Source organism: Vitis riparia, chromosome 6 (assembly GCF_004353265.1).
Source record: "Vitis riparia cultivar Riparia Gloire de Montpellier isolate 1030 chromosome 6, EGFV_Vit.rip_1.0, whole genome shotgun sequence".
NCBI classification, from domain to species: domain Eukaryota; kingdom Viridiplantae; phylum Streptophyta; class Magnoliopsida; order Vitales; family Vitaceae; genus Vitis; species Vitis riparia.
In genome coordinates, this window is record NC_048436.1 from 2211340 (window position 1) to 2230460 (window position 19121).

The following is a 19121-nucleotide window of genomic DNA, read 5'->3' on the forward strand; positions in this document are numbered from 1 at the left end:
TTTTTGTATAAGGTGATAGGATAAGCACATAGATGAATATTGTAATAATGATCCCCTTTTTTGCATACCCATAGAAATGGAGATATTTGTTACTTTTATACATATATGTTATGATGAGTTATGTATAAAGTATGAATGAAAATTACATGTTTATTCTCAAACTATGAACTCAACTGTTCTCACGTTTATTGATAAGGAACTTGACAATAGTTAAGTTCAGGTTTTGTATGAAGACTGTAGACTTAACTACCTTCAAGTTTGTACATAAAACAACTTGACAATGGTTAAGTTCAGGTTTTATCTAAAGACCGTTGACTTAACTGCCTTCAAGTTGGTATATAAAACAACTTGACAATAGTTAAGTTCAGGTTTTGTCTAAAGACTGTGGACTTAATTACCTTCAAGTTTATACATAAAACAACTTTACAATAGTTAAGTTCAGGTTTTGTTTAAAGACCGTGAACTTAACTACCTTCAAGTTTGTACATAAAACAACTTGACAATAGTTAAGTTCAGGTTTTGTCTGAAGACTGTGAACTTAACTACCTTCAAGTTTGTTCATAAAACAACTTGACAATAGTTAAGGTCAGGTTTTGTTTGAAGACCGTGGACTTAACTACCTTCAAGTTTGTAAAATAACTTGACAATAGTTAAGTTCAAGTTAAAATGGCAACTGTAGACACAACTTCCTATAAGTCTATAGAAGATCAACTTGATACCTGTTAAGTCCAGATTAAATATGTTATTCTGGAATAGATTTCGACTTAATATCTGTCAAGTTTGTTCACAATTAACTTGATAGTAATTAAGTTCAGGTGTTCTATTAAGACTATGGACTTAACTACCTTCAAGTTTGTACACATAACAACTTGACAACATTCAAGTTTAGTTTAAAAGGCCAATTGTATACATAACTATCGAACAACATTCATCAAAATATCCAAGTAGATATATCAACTTGTCCAACTACATTTATCAAAATGTCTAACTACATATATGAAGCTATCCAATTACATATAACAAACCATCCAACTACATTATCAAAATGTGAAATATCAACATGAATTCATTACATAGGTAAGTATTTCATATAAAATAACTCTGCTGCAATCTTTTCTCGAAACCAGTCCATTCGAGCACTTGTTAATGACTTCAATGGATGGTTGTGCATTAAGTATTCAACATATTTGATAACAAACATGCCACAATCACCACTACATGGTACACAGATAATCAATGTTAGGGATATTATTAAGGATTAAGTGTATAAGTTATGAAAGTAAATTTAAGATCACTTACTCATTTTCCTGTTGAGGAATATCTTACAACCATTCAATTTCCCATTCCTGGTAGTTAACTTTTGTGTCACCACGAAACCCATAATATGCTATTGCATTCAATATATGCGGCAACAATTTGGCTAATGGTTTAATGGCAACTTGCAATCTTGCATTATTATTGATGCCCATCAATAAGTCATATACATATATAATCATTCGATGAAGGTGGACAACTCCTAATACCCTTTTTGAAATTGCAACCTGTTGACAATGAACTTGATAGCAGTTAAGTTCAATTTTTTCTTAACATATATATTTAAATCAAAATTCTAAATATTTGGATAAAATAATTTCATAAAAATTATATTCAAATACGTTATAAATTCATAACAAATAACTTCATTACACAAAATTTCAAAACCTTTTGATGGTAAACTTGATAGTAGTTAAGTTTAGTTTTTTCTAATCATTCAAATATTGCTTTAAACCTTGGACTATAACCTCACTGAGAAAATTTTCAACAATTACATTATCAATTCATGAAAAATAAATTCATAAAAAAAAAAATAATCGATTAAAAATGATAAAATTAAAAATCAAAATTTCAAGTAGAAAATTAATGCTTACTGAATCAGTTGATTTCTTCTCATTTTTTTATGACGATGACGAGGTTTCAAAACCTAGCTTTCTTTCACTTCTCTTTTTTCCCAAAATTTTATACCTCTTCTGTTTCGTATTTTTCATCACCGAATTTTTTTCTTCCTCCATTTTCATGAACTAAATCAACACACAATATCAGAAAGATGAAAAATAGGGTTTGATTGAAAAAAAAATGAACCAAAATAAGACACTTAGGGTTTTTTCTCATTTCATGGATGAAGATTCATATGTACAGTTCGAAAAACTAAAATCAAAGAATGAAATAGTGAAACTTACTTTCTGTTTTTACTTTGTGTTGTGTTGCATTTTTGTTCTCTTGCAATAAATGGAAAAATCCTTCGTGATTTGTTTCTCGCAGGTTAACAGATGGAACAAATGGGTTTGCAGGGTAAGGAAGAGACACAACATAATGGAAAATTGGAGTTGGAGGGAAAATGGGCTGAAAAGATAGTTGAGGGGGTATTTTTGTCCGAATTGGGTCATTTTTGAGACTTAAATAAGTGAGGGGTTAGTTCTGCAATATTAAGGGATTTTTGTCCCTTTTAATCGGTTATCCCTTGAAAATTTTGTTTTTTGCTTTTCAAGTTCAATGTAAACTTGAGAGAAAAAAAAAATTACCTTTCCATGCACTATGATAGTGATTTTAAAAGACTTCAAAAAATGCCCTCAACGCTTCATGTTAGATCACCAACTTGGAAATGGCACGTGAGCAAGTTTCAAGCCAACTCTCCACCTCAACTAATGACATGACTCATGTATATGTCACCATCCAACAAAGAAAATCTACATGGATTGGAATAGAGAAAAAAAAAATCAACAATAAATTAGATTTTGAGATTTAGCCCCAAACAAGTTGTTTTCTTTCTCCTTAGGAAAGCAAACCTTAACTTCAAAAACTTATTTTCTTTCTTCTTCATAAACAACTGCAACCCATCAATCCATCTCAACCTTAAACAAGCAATCAAAAATCTACTGTCTCCTCATCCTACCACAACCCATCAACCCCAAACAAACCTCCAGACATGAACCCTTATGTTCTTTCTCCTCACTCACTGTGAGGAATACAATCTCTTCATTCCCCCACCAAACATCAACTCCAAACAACCATCCAAATATCAACCCCAAATAAATACTAGCTCCACAAAGAACCCATTTTCTTCTCCTTCCTTTACCAGCAACAAAGCCATTATCCGCATGGCCTAAAGTAGTGCATAGGAGATGGTAGAAAAGTTTGCTTCTAGATAGACTATTGGGTCATGTATGTTGCCTCTTGTTTCTTTCAAGGGTGAAAATAGTTTGCATTAAATCAATTGGGATGCCAAAGTGCATGATTTTATAAATCAAAATACCAAGTAGTGGAATTTTCATTCTATTTTGTCATTCCTTCCCTCAAATGCTTTAGTAGATATTAAAACAATTCCTATCCCTTCCTCTCCCACTAAGGATAGGATTTTTTGTGATTTTTCTTAAGATGGTAAGTTTACCCTTAAGTCAACAACTTGGGAAATGAGAAAGCCTTGGGTGCACCCTAGATCCAAAATCTTGTATTGGATTTGGAAATGAAATCTTTTTCAAAAATAAAGTTTTTCATATGGTTGGTAATTAGAAACTCCTTGCTTCTGAGTTTCTAATTGCTAAAAGGCTAGAAATTACAAACATGTGTCATTTTTGCAATCAAAATATTAAAAATGTTGACCATATTTTAAAATATTGTCATTTTGTTCAAGAAATTTTAGATCACATTATGTATAATTGTCCTACACCTCTCTTATATGAAGTGACTTCCTATTTTGGCTTGAAATGGTGTATGAAAACTATAAAATTAACTACAAAATTTTCAATCATCATATAAAAAAATTGTCATTATCTAGTGGAATGTATGAATTCATATAAATAAGGTATTCTTTAAAAAGATCCAACTCAAGCCATTTCTTGTTATTGAGAAAGTTACCTTAAACTTCCAAAAAAATCTTTAGGATTATAGGATTGACTCTTATATTCAAAATGAAAGACATAATGTCCATAGAATGATTGAAAAATGGATTCATTGAATTCCTTCAATTAATGAAATATTTAAATTAAATTTTCATGATTTAAGGATAGAGAATAAAAATGCATCAGGATAGATTATTAGGAACTCTAACAGAACTACAAAAATAGTTTCAAATAGATATATAGGCAATGCTTCAATAATTATTACCAAATATATGACTTTAAGAGATGACATGTTAACTACTAAAAACGATAAGTTTTTAAACACAGAGATTGAAAGTGATTGGTATTCAATTTTTTCTAAAAATTTTATAAAGTTTGATTTTGAATATTCAATCAAATTTGTAGATAGTTTGTTTCATAACCTCTTTTCATTAAAAAAAAAAAAAAAAAATCCGGTATATATCAAATTTTGTATGTAAATCATTGAAATTTTTTTATGAAATCCGAATAGTTGAATAGACCATTGTGATACAAATAAATTTAATTTTATTAAAATTTAAAAAGTATGCTCGGAAACAATTTTAAATATAGGGCACGACGGCCAAACGCGCCTTATCCTCTCTCCTTCTCTCAAATGGCGGTCACCGTACACCACGTCTGCTCCCATCTCAGCTCCTTCCATCCCGTCAGGACGCGGCTCACAACCCGCCCCGAGTCACGCAAATTCGGTGCCAACTCCGTTCGCTGCGATGGAAGCATCGAGACCCAGCGAGTTACGGTGAAGAACGGAAACGATTCCCTGGACATATGCCGAGTTCTCAACGGAATGTGGCAGACGAGTGGGGGTTGGGGCAGAATCGACCGGAACGACGCCGTTGAGGCCATGCTCCGCTACGCCGACGCCGGCCTCTCCACCTTCGACATGGCCGACCACTGTACTGCATTGCTCCTTTATACTCTTATTTCAATTTTTTGAATTCCATTGTATTTGATTTGATTTTCTTCGTTTTATATTTCTCTTTGAATGTTGGAGAAGTAATCTGAAAAGTTTAATTTGCAAAATTTTCATTTTCCCCTTGTTTTCACATTAAAAATGTCAATACTGAAATCAAATGAAATTAATAATACAGTGTAATCTTTCGACTTTTGTTCCGAAATGAGCGGAAAAAGAATTAGTAAGGGCTGTCTCTTTCAAGCTTGTTTTGGCTTTTTATGGATGGGCTTTCTTGAACTTTCTCTCAAAGGGAGAGTTGGTTGAGCACTGGTCTGGAGTGTACCACGTGTCATCTCTTGATTTCACTGCTTGGTTCATTCCAGGCCATATAAAATTTGAAGAGTTTTTGAATTGATGCCATTTTAATTTTGCATATTTGTATATGCTTTATGACCCATATGAAATATGGGTATGTATGAAAAATGCCAAGAAACTAGGATACAGTTGCAAAAAATACCCACAAGTTTGGTGAAATGGAATGGTCCAGAGTGTAGAGCCTGAGAGAGAGGGGAGCAGATAGGATAAAACTAGTTATGAAGTGGAGAAGGAGATTCGGTTTGTAAGTTGCACAGACATTCCCTTGACCATTCTTTACTGTTTTTGCACATTTTAGTTCTTCCACCAGGAAATGGCAGAGCTCTTAAACTGCTCCTTTAGCCAATTTACATTCAACCCAATTGAGATAAAGACCAAAAGAGGCACTCAAGTACGAAAACTCAGTTCAAGACCTTTTCAGTGTGTGCTAACTGAGGACAACAGAGCTGTACTGGTTAAGAATGGGAAAGATTCATTAGATATCTGCCGGATTGTTAATGGGATGTGGCAGACGAGTGGTGGGTGGGGCAGGATTGTTCCAGATGATGCAGTCGATGCCATGCTGCGATACGCTGATGCTGGTTTCACTACTTTTGACATGGCTGATATATGTAAAGCACTTCAAAACAAATATCTTGCCTTCTATTTTGCATGTATGCAGGACCGCATTGACTATGCATGAATTTAAACACTGTGATGTTGGTTGATGATAAATTACAAGTAAATGCACCTGAATCATATACAGTGTTTCTCATGAATGAGAAATCTAGAAGACCTATATTAGGCGGTTTGTTAAATTTTCCAGAGATATTCAAAAGGGTTAGCAAGTGAACTGTTATTGATGATTCTTGGATTCATTTGCATCAAATGTGGATTTATGTACACTGATCCATTGCCTTATGAATTTATGTCTCGGAGTTGGATTTTTACTATTGTCCAATTATGTTGCAGATGGACCTGCTGAAGATCTTTATGGCATCTTCATCAACCGAGTCCGTCGAGAGCGCCCACCAGAGTTCGTGGATAAGGTCAGAGGGTGAGTTCCAAATTCATTAACATAATCAGATGTTAGAGTTGAATTTCATGAGCTAGCTACAATTTTGGAGCTGTCTTCCCTGCTACACAGGATACATGAATAACAAACGATATGACCTTTGGATTATTGATATGCGTATAGTGTAGACATTGTGCAGTATGGAAACGAATGTTTTCTTTACCTCTAGTATTTTGTGATGCAGTCTTACTAAATGGGTGCCTCCACCGGTTAAGATGACAAGTAACTTTGTCAGAGAAAGCATCAATGTTTCACGAAAGAGAATGGATGTGGCTGCCTTGGACATGCTTCAGTTTCATTGGTACTATTTTGTTCTCATGCTCTTCTGTTGTATGGTAATTGGATGCATCTAGTGCAGATGCTTCTCTTCTACATGTTATGTGAATGCTTAATATGTTAGTGTTTGACTCACACTCTCATAGGAGATTATTCCACAATTGGTCGGGGTACATAGGAGTATACATACAGCAGTGTTTGTTGAGGACTTTATCTGACTCCATTAATTTCAATAGGAAACAAAATCAATATAAAAGTGAGTGTATAGAGATGTTGGTTGAGGCATATTTTTAGCAATATAATCATGATGATGGAAATATTTTGTCATTGAAATAATGCATAATAAAGGATGAACCAGGAAATCACTTCCCAAAAAAGTAAAAAGAAACGTTGGTTTCCTTCATTGAAGAATTGCATTATCTACTCTCAATGAAATATTAATGTTGACATGCACTAAACTATAGAGTAGTGAGAGTTTTCTGGAACCATCTCCTGGATCTACTTCTGTGCAATAAAAGCCACAACCTTGAATGTTGTTAACCTTGTTGGACCCTTTATAATTAGGTTGATACAGTTTCAAGTTCGATAAATACTTTATCCACTTTTGATTCTTAAACATCTGTACTTTATCTAAAAAGACTCCATTTATCATTATTACCATGTCAGGCATGTCCAACATAAGCAGACTCCTATGAAACCCAATTAATCATCTTCATTCTTTCTAGCAACTTTTTAATGAGCTTACATTCTGGAATTTGTTTTTCTACTCAAAAGACGATCAAGATGCTCGTATGTGAAGTCATGTAGATCTATTTGAACCTACCCAAGTGGTACAGAATCCAATTTTTATAATTTTGAAAATTTACTGATCACATTTTTCTGTGTTTGGAACAGGTGGGATTACTCCAATACTGGCTACCTTGATGCTCTGAAACATCTTACAGATCTGAAAGAAGAAGGTTAGTTTTGTTTTTACTAGTGTTCTATGATGATCTCATATATCCCCCCATTCTTTGATTTGATCGAATTACTTCAGCGAGAGGTGTGCAGGTAAAATCAAGACTGTTGCTTTGACAAATTTTGATACAGAAAGATTACAAATAATCCTGGAAAATGAGATTCCAGTAGTTAGCAATCAGGTAAATTTAAATTATGTTATTATTTTTTATAATTCCTTCCGCACAGCCAATATGCTGTCTATTCTGCTGCTGATGGATCATAATTGTGATTCATCAGGTACAACATTCAATCGTTGACATGCGCCCCCAACAGAAAATGGCAGAGCTTTGTCAGCTTACGGGAGTTAAACTTATAACGTCTCTCTCTCAACAACTTCTTATTCTTGCTTCCCAGATGCTGCCCTTTCCTGCGTTCTTTCATAAATCTAACGAAGTTGCAATTGCAGGTATGGAACAGTAATGGGTGGCCTGTTATCTGAGAAGTTCCTAGACACCAACATAGCCATTCCCTTTTCTGCCCCTCCATTAAACACTCCTTCCCTCCAGAAGTACAAAAGGGTATATTCTTCTTCAACACAATTATACTGCCTTATTCATTATCTGGAAATTGTTCAGCACCGTGAATAATTCATAGAAAAATTAAGAATATCCCAAGAAGGTTACAAAGTTAGTTCTAAGAACAAACCTAGGAAGAACTTTGACAAAATGTGTAAAATGTCAAGAATGGACTTTGTCTGTGGACAAGGCATGTATATTAGGAAAATAGAAGTATATGTTGCCATCCAGGATGAATACATAATAATTAAATATTTCACAATTACTATGGGAGTTCCTCACAATTAAGGATGTTCTATAAAATATTCAAGCACGATGTGATGATGCTTTCCAGATATAGATAATTTTGCATATTTGAATTAAATCATATTATGATTCCCTGAAATTATATTTATGATTTCTGCAATAAATATGGTAGATGGTTGATGCCTGGGGTGGATGGAGCCTCTTCCAAACTTTGCTTCGAACACTTAAAACTGTAGCTACTAAACATGGGGTCTCAATCCCAACTGTTGCTGTGAAATACGTACTAGATCAGGTAGTCATCTCACCTACTTATTTTAAACCATAATTTTCTGTTGATTTATTGTTTGAACTGCAATTTGAATTTCTGTAATGTTTTGCTAAATTGCAGCCAGCAGTGGCAGGATCAATGGTAGGCGTTAGACTTGGTCTATCAGAGCATATCAATGACTCCAATGCCGTGTTCTCCCTTGTCCTTGATGAAGATGATGTGAACAGAATCCAAGAAGTTTTAAAGAAAGGGAAAGATCTGCTAAGAGTAATTGGTGACTGTGGAGATGAATACAGGCGTGCATGAGACTCATGCTTGTAATGTTCTGGTCATGTTAATATCTGTTTACTAGAAATACAAGAAAATACCACAAACATGTTGTGGCTATAACAAATTTTGGGTCTCTGTTGACTGTTAAAAATTTGTCTCTCTATTACATAGAAAAGGACATGTTTTGCCTCATTTTCATTTTTACAATTCAGTATTCTTTCTCATATTGTGGTTTCATGACTGATGGTGGTTTCATTTCACAATGTTTTGTCAATCCTCATGCAGCATGACATCTGCAATATCCAAGTGGGTACACTGCAAAAATAGAGAAAATAAATCTTAAGGAGGGAAAATAAACATTCATGAGATTCAGTCTTAATAAGGTATCAAAACTAATGTAGACATGCTCCCCATCAGAGATGGTGTTGAGGCATTAGTCTTAATTCACTTGATATACATCATTGGCCAGAAGACTAATATACAAGTAGTGAGCTTCAAACTTATGATATGTCAACAAACTACTAATATCATGTTATTAGGTAACAAGTTTATTTAGATTACAACTCTAAATGGTGGTTGAACAATGTTTATAAAGCTAAATTGATTGTAGCTTTAACATCACAAACCGCTTTCCTCTTTACAAGGTTTGTTGTATTTCTTTGAGGAGGTGGCTCATCTTCTTTCATGTGCTCCTTCATTGTTTTTAAATCCTTGCCTCAGGTAAAGTAATCCCAAAATGACTAGAATTCACAATATAGGCTATATAGAATTTTGAGTTTTCTATTGAAGGGGGGAACAAATCAATTTTTACACAAGCTTCTTAGTATGTTATTCAATGATATCAACAACAGTACATTTTCTTATATATATAGTACACGGTGAGACTATAAACAATATGATCACAAAAGAATGACCATCCATATTTACAGTTATATATCCACTTCCTGATCTGCTACCAAGTATCTCTGCAGCTGCACTTCCCATCTCTGAAATGGTGAAAACTGTAAGGGTCCTTGACAACCAGTTCACGTTCTAGAAAGGTTGACATGAACTTGCAAGCAGAATGGCAATCTCCACACATGCGAACATTCTTAACTACCCGTACAGGCATTCCATGGGGTAACGAAATGAGGCCAAAGGCCAGAGCCTTCATCTCGGTGTGATGAAGACCCACTCCATCATATTCTTCCTCTTCAGCATTGTGAAGCAAATGGTTTTTATCTGCCACATATCCCAATTCCTCCATTTTGCCTTCTATTTCTGCTAATTTGGCGGAGACTTCTTTTGCTGGATTTTCGTCTGAGGCAAACTCATAGATTCTGTTTCTTATTTCTATCCAGCTAGAACTTGCTCTCATGGATTTAGTTTTTGTTTTTAGCTTCAATGCATTGTCCCACTCGCCTAATGTTAAAAGAACCTGCTCGAGCAGTAGATTGGCAGAGAAGTCACTTGGTTCCAGCTCTAAAAGCTTCTCAGCAGCATATTGTGCCACCTTCATATTTCCATGAATACGGGAGGATGAGAGAAGTGTTCTCCAAATTAAAGGTCCTAATTTAAACCTGGGAACTCCATTGATGAAGTCCAGAACTTCTTCAAACATTCCAGCTCGCCCAAGAACTTCAACCATGCAGGAATAATGTTCTTCTAATGGCTCAATCCCATAGACCTCTTTCATTGAGAAAAACAATCGGAATGCTTCATCTACAAGACCCATTTGTGCACAGGCATTCAGGACTGAGCGGAATGTACTTTGATCAGCTGGTTTATTCTTCCATCTCATCTGTGAGATTAGATTGAGAGTTTCTGATGGATGGCCATGCTCAACTCTTGCAGAAAGAATTGATGTCCAAGAGCAAGTGTCCTTCTCAGGCATCAAGTTAAATGCCTGAACTGCCTCATCAATTTTTCCACACGCTGAATACATTTGAATGAGAGAATTGCTGATTGTAGGGTGTGAGATGAGACCCCTTTTAGTCATATAGGCATGTGCTTGTGTTCCCACGTTCAGAAGCACTGGACTTGAGCAGGAAGCAAATATATCACAAGCAGAGACTGGGTCAAGATTTCCATGAGACACTTGAATTCTCCAGAGGAGTTTGTGAATAATTTCATAGTCTTCAGCCCCAAGGCAGGCTCGAATCAAGAAATTCCAAGAGATCTCAGAATCTGGAATCATAGAACAGAGCTTGAGAGCTTGTTTATGCTGCCACAGTTCTGAGTAAAGGTTAATGAGAGTGTTAACAACAGAAAAATTTGATTCATAACCAGATCTCAATATCTTGCAGTGGAGTTCCTTTCCCTTTCTGAGATTCTCCAGAGCTAGACAAGCTAGAATAACAGAAGTAAAAGTGAATTCGTTAGCTTCGATACCATCAAACTGCATTTTTCGGAAAAGTTTCAGTGCTTCTGCAAAGCATCCATTCCAAGAATGCCCGGAAATGAGGGCAGACCAAGGAGCTGTATCTGGTTGTTCTACTCTTGTAAATACTCTTTTAGCTGCTTCCCAGATACCACATTTGGAGTACATGTCAATCAGTGAGCTCAAAACATATGAATCAGACTTCAAATCTAGTTTTATTATCAGAGAGTGGAACATTTTTCCACTTTCAAGACTAGATTCCAAAGAGCACCACTTTAACAAGCTTGTCATAATAAATTCATCATATCCCCCCCCTTCTAAGTAGTTAAGTAGCTTCAAAGGAACCTCAACTCTTGGATACAAACTCTCATGATCAATGCACCCAATGTACATATCTAAAAGAGAACTGACTACATAACGGTTTGTTTCTATGCCAGCTCTTAGGATATATCCATGAATCTCTTTGCCATGATCCAGATGACCTAGACCAGTAACAGCTTTCAGAATACTTAACAAACTGAAATCATCACATTGGGAAACTTCCTCCATCAAAATTTGGAAAATCCTAAGAGCTTCAAGGTAATGGAAGTTATGAACATAACCATTGATGAATGTATTCCAAGAAACCAAATTTTTCTCAGACATGTGACTGAAAACTCGTCTCATTCCCTCCAAATCCCCACACTTTGCGTAAAAATCCATCAGACTGTTCTCCAAATACAAACAAGAATCAAAACCCATCTTGATTATGTAGCAATGAGCTTGGGTTCCAAAATCCCAGCATTCCAAATTTGTGCACGCCCCAAGAACCATTGAAAAAGCAAAAGCATCTGGCTCAATGCCGCCTGAAACCATATCACAAAAAATCCTCAATCCTTCTTCCTCAAGCCCATTCTTCACATACCCACTTAGTATCGAACTCCATCCCACCAAATCTGGCTTATCAATTCCACCAAAAACAACCGCAGCATCCTCAAGAGCACCGCAGCTCGCATACATACTCACCAACGCATTCTCCACAAACGAGTCAACTACACTGCTCTGTTTCACAACAAGCCCATGAACTCCACGCCCATAACTCAAACACTCTACCATACCACAAGCCCGCAACACAACTGCAAAAACAAAAGAATCCGGCCGCAACAACCCACCTCCCGAACCACACAGCATGTCCCAAAACATCATCAACACTTCAGAAGCAGGTCCATGCCGAGCATACCCGGACATGATTATGGTCCAAGTAACAAGACTCCTTCCAGGCATTTCATCAAACAGCTTACGTGCTTCTTGCATGGCTCCAGCATTGACGTACATCTGAAGGTAGAGATTGAATAATCTAGTACGAGCATGGATTTCATTTTGAGGGATTGGTTTCAACTTTGTTTGAGCAATGTGATTGGATTGGAGTTGGAGAAGTGTTTGGGAGTGGAGGCTGTGAAGTGTGGGTGGTAGCAAAAAAGGGGTAGTGGAACATGTGAGGAGTGATTGCATGGGTTTATCTCACAATTTGTAGAAGAAACGCAATGGAGTAAGAGAAGAAAAGGGTTGTAGCAGAGCAGGGTGTGTTGTAGTTGGAAAGTGGAGAGGAAGAAGTTGGGAGTGGGGATTGGCAGTGAGGCCACATTGTGGAATGAGTGGTTCTCTTTGTGATTGGATTGTCGTCTCTCTCTCCTCTGCTTGTCTTCTTCTGTTTTATGTACTTCTTCTTCTATAATAAAATTTAAATTCTATAAATTTATATTTTAAATAATTTAAATATTAAATTGATTGTCTAATTTTTTTGTTATTTGAAAAATAATAATAACTAAAAAAATTTAAAAAGCAAAATAAAATCAGTTATTAATTTTATTTTTAAAAAATTAATTATTTAAATTTTTTACTATTATAAAATCAATTATGGAAAAAGAAATTAAATTTTATCTCCTTTGCTGATTTTCTATTAAAAAATGAAAAAGAAAAAAAAGGGGGAAAATATAAAATGAAAAAAATATATATAAATTTAATTGGGGAGAAGAGGGAAGAGTGGAGGGTCATAGCCGGAGTTCTCGTCGGAGGAACGAGAAGACGCTGAAGCTACCTACGCCGGAGTCAGCCGCCTCCGAAGTCCACTGGCAGTAACTAAGTGTTAGGGTTCTTTGTGTTTTCTCCTCTTGTTATACTTTCCACGGGCTCTTCTGGTTAAAGGACAATTTTTTTTTTTTTTTGGTTTAATCTAGCCGCAACGACAAAAACACATCGGAGGATTAGGCCTCAGGCACTGACGCGTTGAAGGCGCATTGGAAGCGCCTTCAGTCACAGTTTCAGCTTGTGTATATATAAAATTCAAACTGCAAAAATGCCTTCTCTTTTTCATGCATTTTCTCAGGAATCAAACAGAGAATTAATATCAAATGTATACAACTGTGGATTCTCCGGACATTTTACTGTGGTGTTGAATTGTCTATTTGGATCGTTATATCTGCTTTTTGTTGGCTAGAATTCCTTACAGCTTCTTTTTGTTTGAAATGTGGTTTTAGAGAAGTGCATGCCATATGTTCGACAAAATACCGCAATAACACACTGTTGAATATGAGCTCGTAGGTTGATTGATCTTTCAATATTTCATCATATTTAATGTTGAGTAGGATCAAATTTATTCTGGTGTTGAACATATTTTAGATATGAAGTGATTGTCTTTTGTGTCAGTAATCTTGTTTGGAACATCAGCTGAATGCATTGAAGGAACGGAAACATATTACAAAGAAATAAAAGTAATAATTTGATGTTCTCATTAAGAGGCCTTCTAGAATCATCTATTGAGTATTCACCATGTATAAGAATTTATCTGGGGCATATTATACATTTTAGACAAGTATTTAGCAATTTCAATCACCTTAAGCTAGAAAGGTTCACCAGTTTGGACATATTTTTCCTAATTTCTTTTCATGTACGTACTAACTCCTTGACAACAAACCTGTTATATGATCAGCTTTAGCAAACCTCTTAAAAGTTTAAAATACTATAAGAGGAGAGATGTCTTCCTTCACTAGTCTAGGGCTTGGGTTCTTGTACAATTGTATGGTTCCCGTTATTAGCCAATGACTAGGATGTAGCAACCCATTTGCTAAAGAAACTGATAGAAAAGTGATCACAATGGCAACAAAATTAACTTCAGATTGTTTTTGTTAGTATCCTCTTGATATTCTGGGTTTTGAAATGCTTTGTAGTTGTATGTGGATGCCCACAGGAATGGTGGGCTCCTATTTATTCTATAATTTTGTTTTCTTATTATCATATGGAAAAGGCCAATTTTGTTGAAATTGTTAATTGCTACAAAATCATCTGAGTTCCCAACTGCTACCATTACCATTCTTTTCTTTTTTCTTTCTTATTCTTTTTTCTCTTTGTGGTTATCAGGTTTCGGCTTTCTCCCTCTGTGTAGTTCTTATTGAATACTTGGTTTGATATTGGACGGTTAATTGCAAAAATAAGAAAGCAATCATGGATGGTATGTGAAGCTTATACCTTTCTATATCTTTGATGTCTTCATTAACCGTAGCTTTTAATTTTATTTTTTTTTTCAATGAATTAGTTTTTTATATGCTCTTCTTGTTTTGCTTCTTAGATACAAGGAAAGTTACCTATCCTTCAGCCCCCAAGAAAAAGAATAAATCAGAAGCCAAATATCAAGTAGAAACTCTAAGAGGCCTACTAGAGCTGGAATCATTTAAAGGGAAGCAAGTTCTCTAAGGATAGGTCTAATAAGAAAGTTCCTTGCTTGGCAATCAAACTGCGACTTGGTTGGTTAAGTGAGGTTTCCACTAGAATGAGCATCCCAACTCCCTAGAAAGATCCAGAACCCTAAAATCCATGCATCCCATCTTCAAAAAACCTTTTTTCCTTTGAGATCCCCCAAGAGATAACAATAGCTGAATATCCTCCACTCGATGGCCATTCATCCCCAAAGCCTTTGCCAGAGACAAGTCTGAACCCCTTTAACCAAACCTAGAATTGGCAGGCTTTGAGAATCCTCATCTTAACTCACTACCATTGTGATGTTTGATAACTCACTCAATCCTCATTTAACTGGATTGCTTGTTGAGTATCTGTGAAAGTTGATGTTTTAAATTCCCAAAGGAAAGAGGCTTCCATGCTGCTGGAGGCCCAACTTTTCCTATTGCCTCTGCAAACCTATTTCCAATGTGGAAAAATCATGCTAATAAAACTGTCACTAAACAAACAGGAAACTACTCCTGAAGTAAAATAAGGTAGTGAGCTATTATTCTTTTTGGGCCTCTTGCATTGATGTTATTCAAGTCAACTTTCATTTGGTGAGTAGACTGAAAGAGTTGGATCAACAATGAGAAGAGCTTAGCCTTAGTTTGAGAAAATGATATCTTTGTGCATTCTTTTGTGGTCTATCCCATTTTGTATAGATCTCCTTGTATAGTGAAAGAGTTCATTCTGTCTTGATCAGTTTTTTGAATTTGTGGGGAGGATTCCTCATCCTTCTCTTGAACTCTTTTTTCATGATTAATGCATCTCTTTTTTATGATTAAAAGAACAGCAAAAAAAAAAAAAAAAAACGAAGGTAGTGATCGTATTCTCATAGGGATCTCAAGGACCTCCTCTTTGCTTAAAAAAATCTTGGCATTCTCCTAACCAAATAACCATCAAATTAAGCTTGATTCTCTATGACTCACTTTTACTTCTCACACTATTCTTAAAATGTCTAAAAGCAATTGTAACTTTGATATATAGATTATTAGCCTATTACTTAATAATTTAAACTTTTAGGTTAAATTAGTAGCTTCACACGAGTTATCATTTCTAAAAGTCTTGAGTTTGAGGCTTTCCTTCTATTTGTTCCCCATATATTTATCTATGGTTCATTGTTTACATAATTTGTCTTTCCATGTGTGAGTTGGTAGCTCAAGTGACCGAGGATGCTAGCTCAATATCAATTATTGACCTATTACCTAGTAATCTAAGCTTTTCAGTCAAATTGATAGCTTAACAGTTATTATCCTTTTGATCTCTAGCTATCCTTTTTTTTTTCTTTTTTTTCTTTTTTTTCTCTTTTGGAAAAACTCTACCTCCTTCTCTTGTGATTGAGAGATAGGGATAATTTTTTTGCACTCTCCTCTAATACTCTCTATATTCTGCTCACTTTTTTTTTTCTTTTTTTTTCTAAATTTAGTTTTTTAGAAAAACGAAGGGGAAAAAAATCGTTTAAAGAAGCATAGAAGAGGTTGCATTATCTTTGTATTAACTAATGAGCCGTGTCTCACAAGTTTATTATTATCTTTGGGCAATTTAGTTGATTCGGAGCCAACGATGGAGGAAACTATTTTGGTTGGTGAGGATCTAATGATGGGACCACCATCACCTCTCATCCCTCCAGAAATAGCCTCTCATGTGCTTGAAGGTGTAGATTTGTGTGATGGGATCTTGAGGAACCTATTTTTGTGTAAGTCCTTTTCTTGTTTCATTTTTTTGGGATTATGTTTGGTTTATAGTTGTTATATTTATATAACTTTGGAAACAAGATGCTAAAAAGTAGTCTTAAAGCCATGGTGGCTTAAGATTTTAATGAGTATTACCGAAAAAGGGATCCTTGTTAGTTAGGCTCTATCTGTGCTGTATACCATGCAAAATAACATGGCAGGCTGGGTCCTTGTGTTGGATGCACCTGAGTTTTACTTATAATATTATCAGTTGAAAAGACTATCATAATGATTCTAGCATCATTTTGTAGGTTTGCAAATCAATGATATTGAGCCATTCTGTCAAGATGAAATTGTTTTGTATCGGCAGTGTGCTGAAAAAAGGGTGAGATTATTGTTGTTTTGCTTTTCAGCTTGTTTTATTATTTTCAAGTTTTATTTCACTGCACTGTCTCATGCATTTTTCTGAAACTGACTTGCAGGATAAGGAATTAAGGAAACGACTTCAAGATAGTGAGCACAAATTGGGGTTGTCAATGCCTTTAGATGAAGCAAATGAAAGAGCTGCTCAGCTTGAATCAGAAGTCACATCATTGGAGAGGTATTTTGTGAAAGAATGCAACTTAAATATTTATTGGCCGGTAAAATCATTAAATAATTGACATAATCACAAGATCACGTTGAATGCTAGAGACACTGTTTAATTTTTTATTCTCTCCTATGCTAAAATTGACTCCATAGGATGATTGCTAGTGATTTGTTACAATATTCTTCCGATTTGGCAAATTCATCCTGAAAATTTCCTTAGTTTGACTCCTTGAGTTCAAAAGGGAATAGCTTTTATTTGCATGTTCAGTGAGATTACTCTGTCATATATGAGGTAATTTAATCATTAGTGCCATGTATTATTTTTTTAAATATGCCAAACCTTGTTTGCAAACAAGGTCACAATGGAAAGATATCCCAAATGTATCTACTATTTAGATACGTGGTCATGCAGTAGCACTCTATTCTCATTTGAATTTTGAATGCCTAACAGTCATCCAAACTATTGGTGGTCATCCACATGAATCCTTTTTATCATTGTACTCATCAAAAAAATTAATCCTTTTCGTCATTGTGGACTCCTTAGAGCAACATAGAACCCATCTGGATTTGTACTGGAGTGTTTGACCACAGATTCTTCACTAGCTATTAACCTAACATAATTCACCTTTCTCTGGGTTTGGAGCCAGATGTGTGAATGGATAAAGCCCTACGTTGAAGACAAGCTGATACCTTGCCATTTATATATTATCATTGTATAATTTATATTACAGGACCATTGAGTAACAATATCATGGTCACCCTGTCATACAGGTGGCAGATTTTATTATCCTCGCTTGTGTTTTATTCTTGCCAGAAACTTTGCTTCTCATTTTTTTAGTGTACCGTCATATGATGAAGAATTATTTAATCAACTCCACCAATCAGAATCTCATTTGCTATTAATCCTATAATTTTAGGCGCATGATTCTTGCAAGTGGTGTTGAAGGCATGGACGGGTTTCGCCAGAGATGGAGCTTGCACGGTCGCCTTACAGATACAAAGTAATGTTTTACACACCCCTTACACTTTCATGGAGCAGGAATGGAAACATTTTTATGTTGCTTCCTATGTCTTTAAGGTGGTAGTTGGTGCAATTGAAAATCCACTTCCTCATTTTGTTTGAATAAATTGAGAGAAAAAGAAAAATAAAATCACCTGCACTATGGATTTGCACTGGTGGATACATTTGCCATTAGCAAATGGGTAGCAGTGTAGATGAAGTGATTGTGATTGGAATTCACCTTGGCATACAATAAGGAAACGGCACAAGCCCACAGGGCTTACCTAATGAAATAGCATTAATAAATATCCTTCATTTTTACCATTCATATGTAGAAGGGAACTGATAGTCTGTATATGAATTTATGCAGGAAAAGGTTGGAGTCCTTGAAGGAGGGAATGGAGAAGAGGAAAAAGGACGAGCCACCCACAGGTCCAACCACCAAAAAATGGTTCTTCTGGTGAATATTTTTTTTTGTGCTGCATTTTGATTGAGTTGCTACTGGGACGGGCTCGACTACAGCCTGCAATAAAGAATACAGGCACTTGCCGTAATGAACACAGTTGGTCTCAAGAGTTAGTAGTGTTATGATTGGCTTAACCTTCATGTCCCTCCTAGTTTTCTTTGAATATCTACATGTTTTAGGCATGATATTTTTTTTATTGTATGCTTCTGCCTCCTAATAGAAAGAGAAGGCATGATATTTTCATTGTGGATTTCTGCCTTTTAATAGAAAGAACACCTTTGTATACTGTGGTTTTCTTTTGTTCCTTTCATTGAAATAGCCCAGATGCTTTTCAATTCTGATGCTCATAACATATAGGCTCCATCTTGAATTCCCCAAATTATTTGGCTGTCTCTTTCTGAAGATCATTTTGTCTTATGCAGTTCTTCTGGAAACAATTTTGGTAGCAAAAGATGAAGCCTTGAATAGTA

General features: G+C 35.4%; 3 protein-coding genes across 6 annotated transcripts; 2 read left to right on the plus strand and 1 right to left on the minus strand.

Annotated features, from left to right (window-relative positions):
* Positions 1 to 4473: 4473 nt before the first annotated feature.
* On the plus strand, positions 4474 to 9019 carry LOC117915533 (flagellar radial spoke protein 5). 2 transcript variants are annotated; one of them, XM_034831100.1, is made up of 9 exons: positions 4474 to 4810; positions 6136 to 6220; positions 6423 to 6539; positions 7409 to 7473; positions 7565 to 7653; positions 7751 to 7830; positions 7920 to 8031; positions 8447 to 8566; positions 8663 to 9019. In XM_034831100.1, exons 1-9 carry the CDS (start codon positions 4510 to 4512, stop codon positions 8846 to 8848), a joined length of 1155 nt encoding a protein of 384 aa, XP_034686991.1. In that variant the 5' UTR covers positions 4474 to 4509; the 3' UTR covers positions 8849 to 9019. The 2 variants fall into 2 exon arrangements, with proteins under 2 accessions (XP_034686991.1, XP_034686992.1); XM_034831101.1 differs by lacking the exon at positions 4474 to 4810 and adding an exon at positions 5329 to 5795.
* Positions 9020 to 9764: 745 nt separating this feature from the next.
* On the minus strand, positions 9765 to 12485 carry LOC117916295 (pentatricopeptide repeat-containing protein At4g13650-like). The gene has a single exon (XM_034832250.1). It carries the CDS (start codon positions 12483 to 12485, stop codon positions 9765 to 9767), a length of 2721 nt encoding a protein of 906 aa, XP_034688141.1.
* A 694-nt stretch (positions 12486 to 13179) lies between these two features.
* On the plus strand, positions 13180 to 18937 carry LOC117915724. Of its 3 annotated transcripts, XM_034831384.1 has the most exons (8): positions 13180 to 13295; positions 13388 to 13480; positions 14568 to 14658; positions 16471 to 16620; positions 16909 to 16982; positions 17080 to 17198; positions 18103 to 18186; positions 18556 to 18937. In XM_034831384.1, exons 3-8 carry the CDS (start codon positions 14652 to 14654, stop codon positions 18647 to 18649), a joined length of 528 nt encoding a protein of 175 aa, XP_034687275.1. In that variant the 5' UTR covers positions 13180 to 13295; positions 13388 to 13480; positions 14568 to 14651; the 3' UTR covers positions 18650 to 18937. The 3 variants fall into 3 exon arrangements, with proteins under 3 accessions (XP_034687275.1, XP_034687274.1, XP_034687276.1); XM_034831383.1 differs by lacking the exon at positions 13388 to 13480; XM_034831385.1 differs by lacking the exons at positions 13388 to 13480; positions 16471 to 16620.
* The last annotated feature ends 184 nt before the right edge of the window (positions 18938 to 19121 follow it).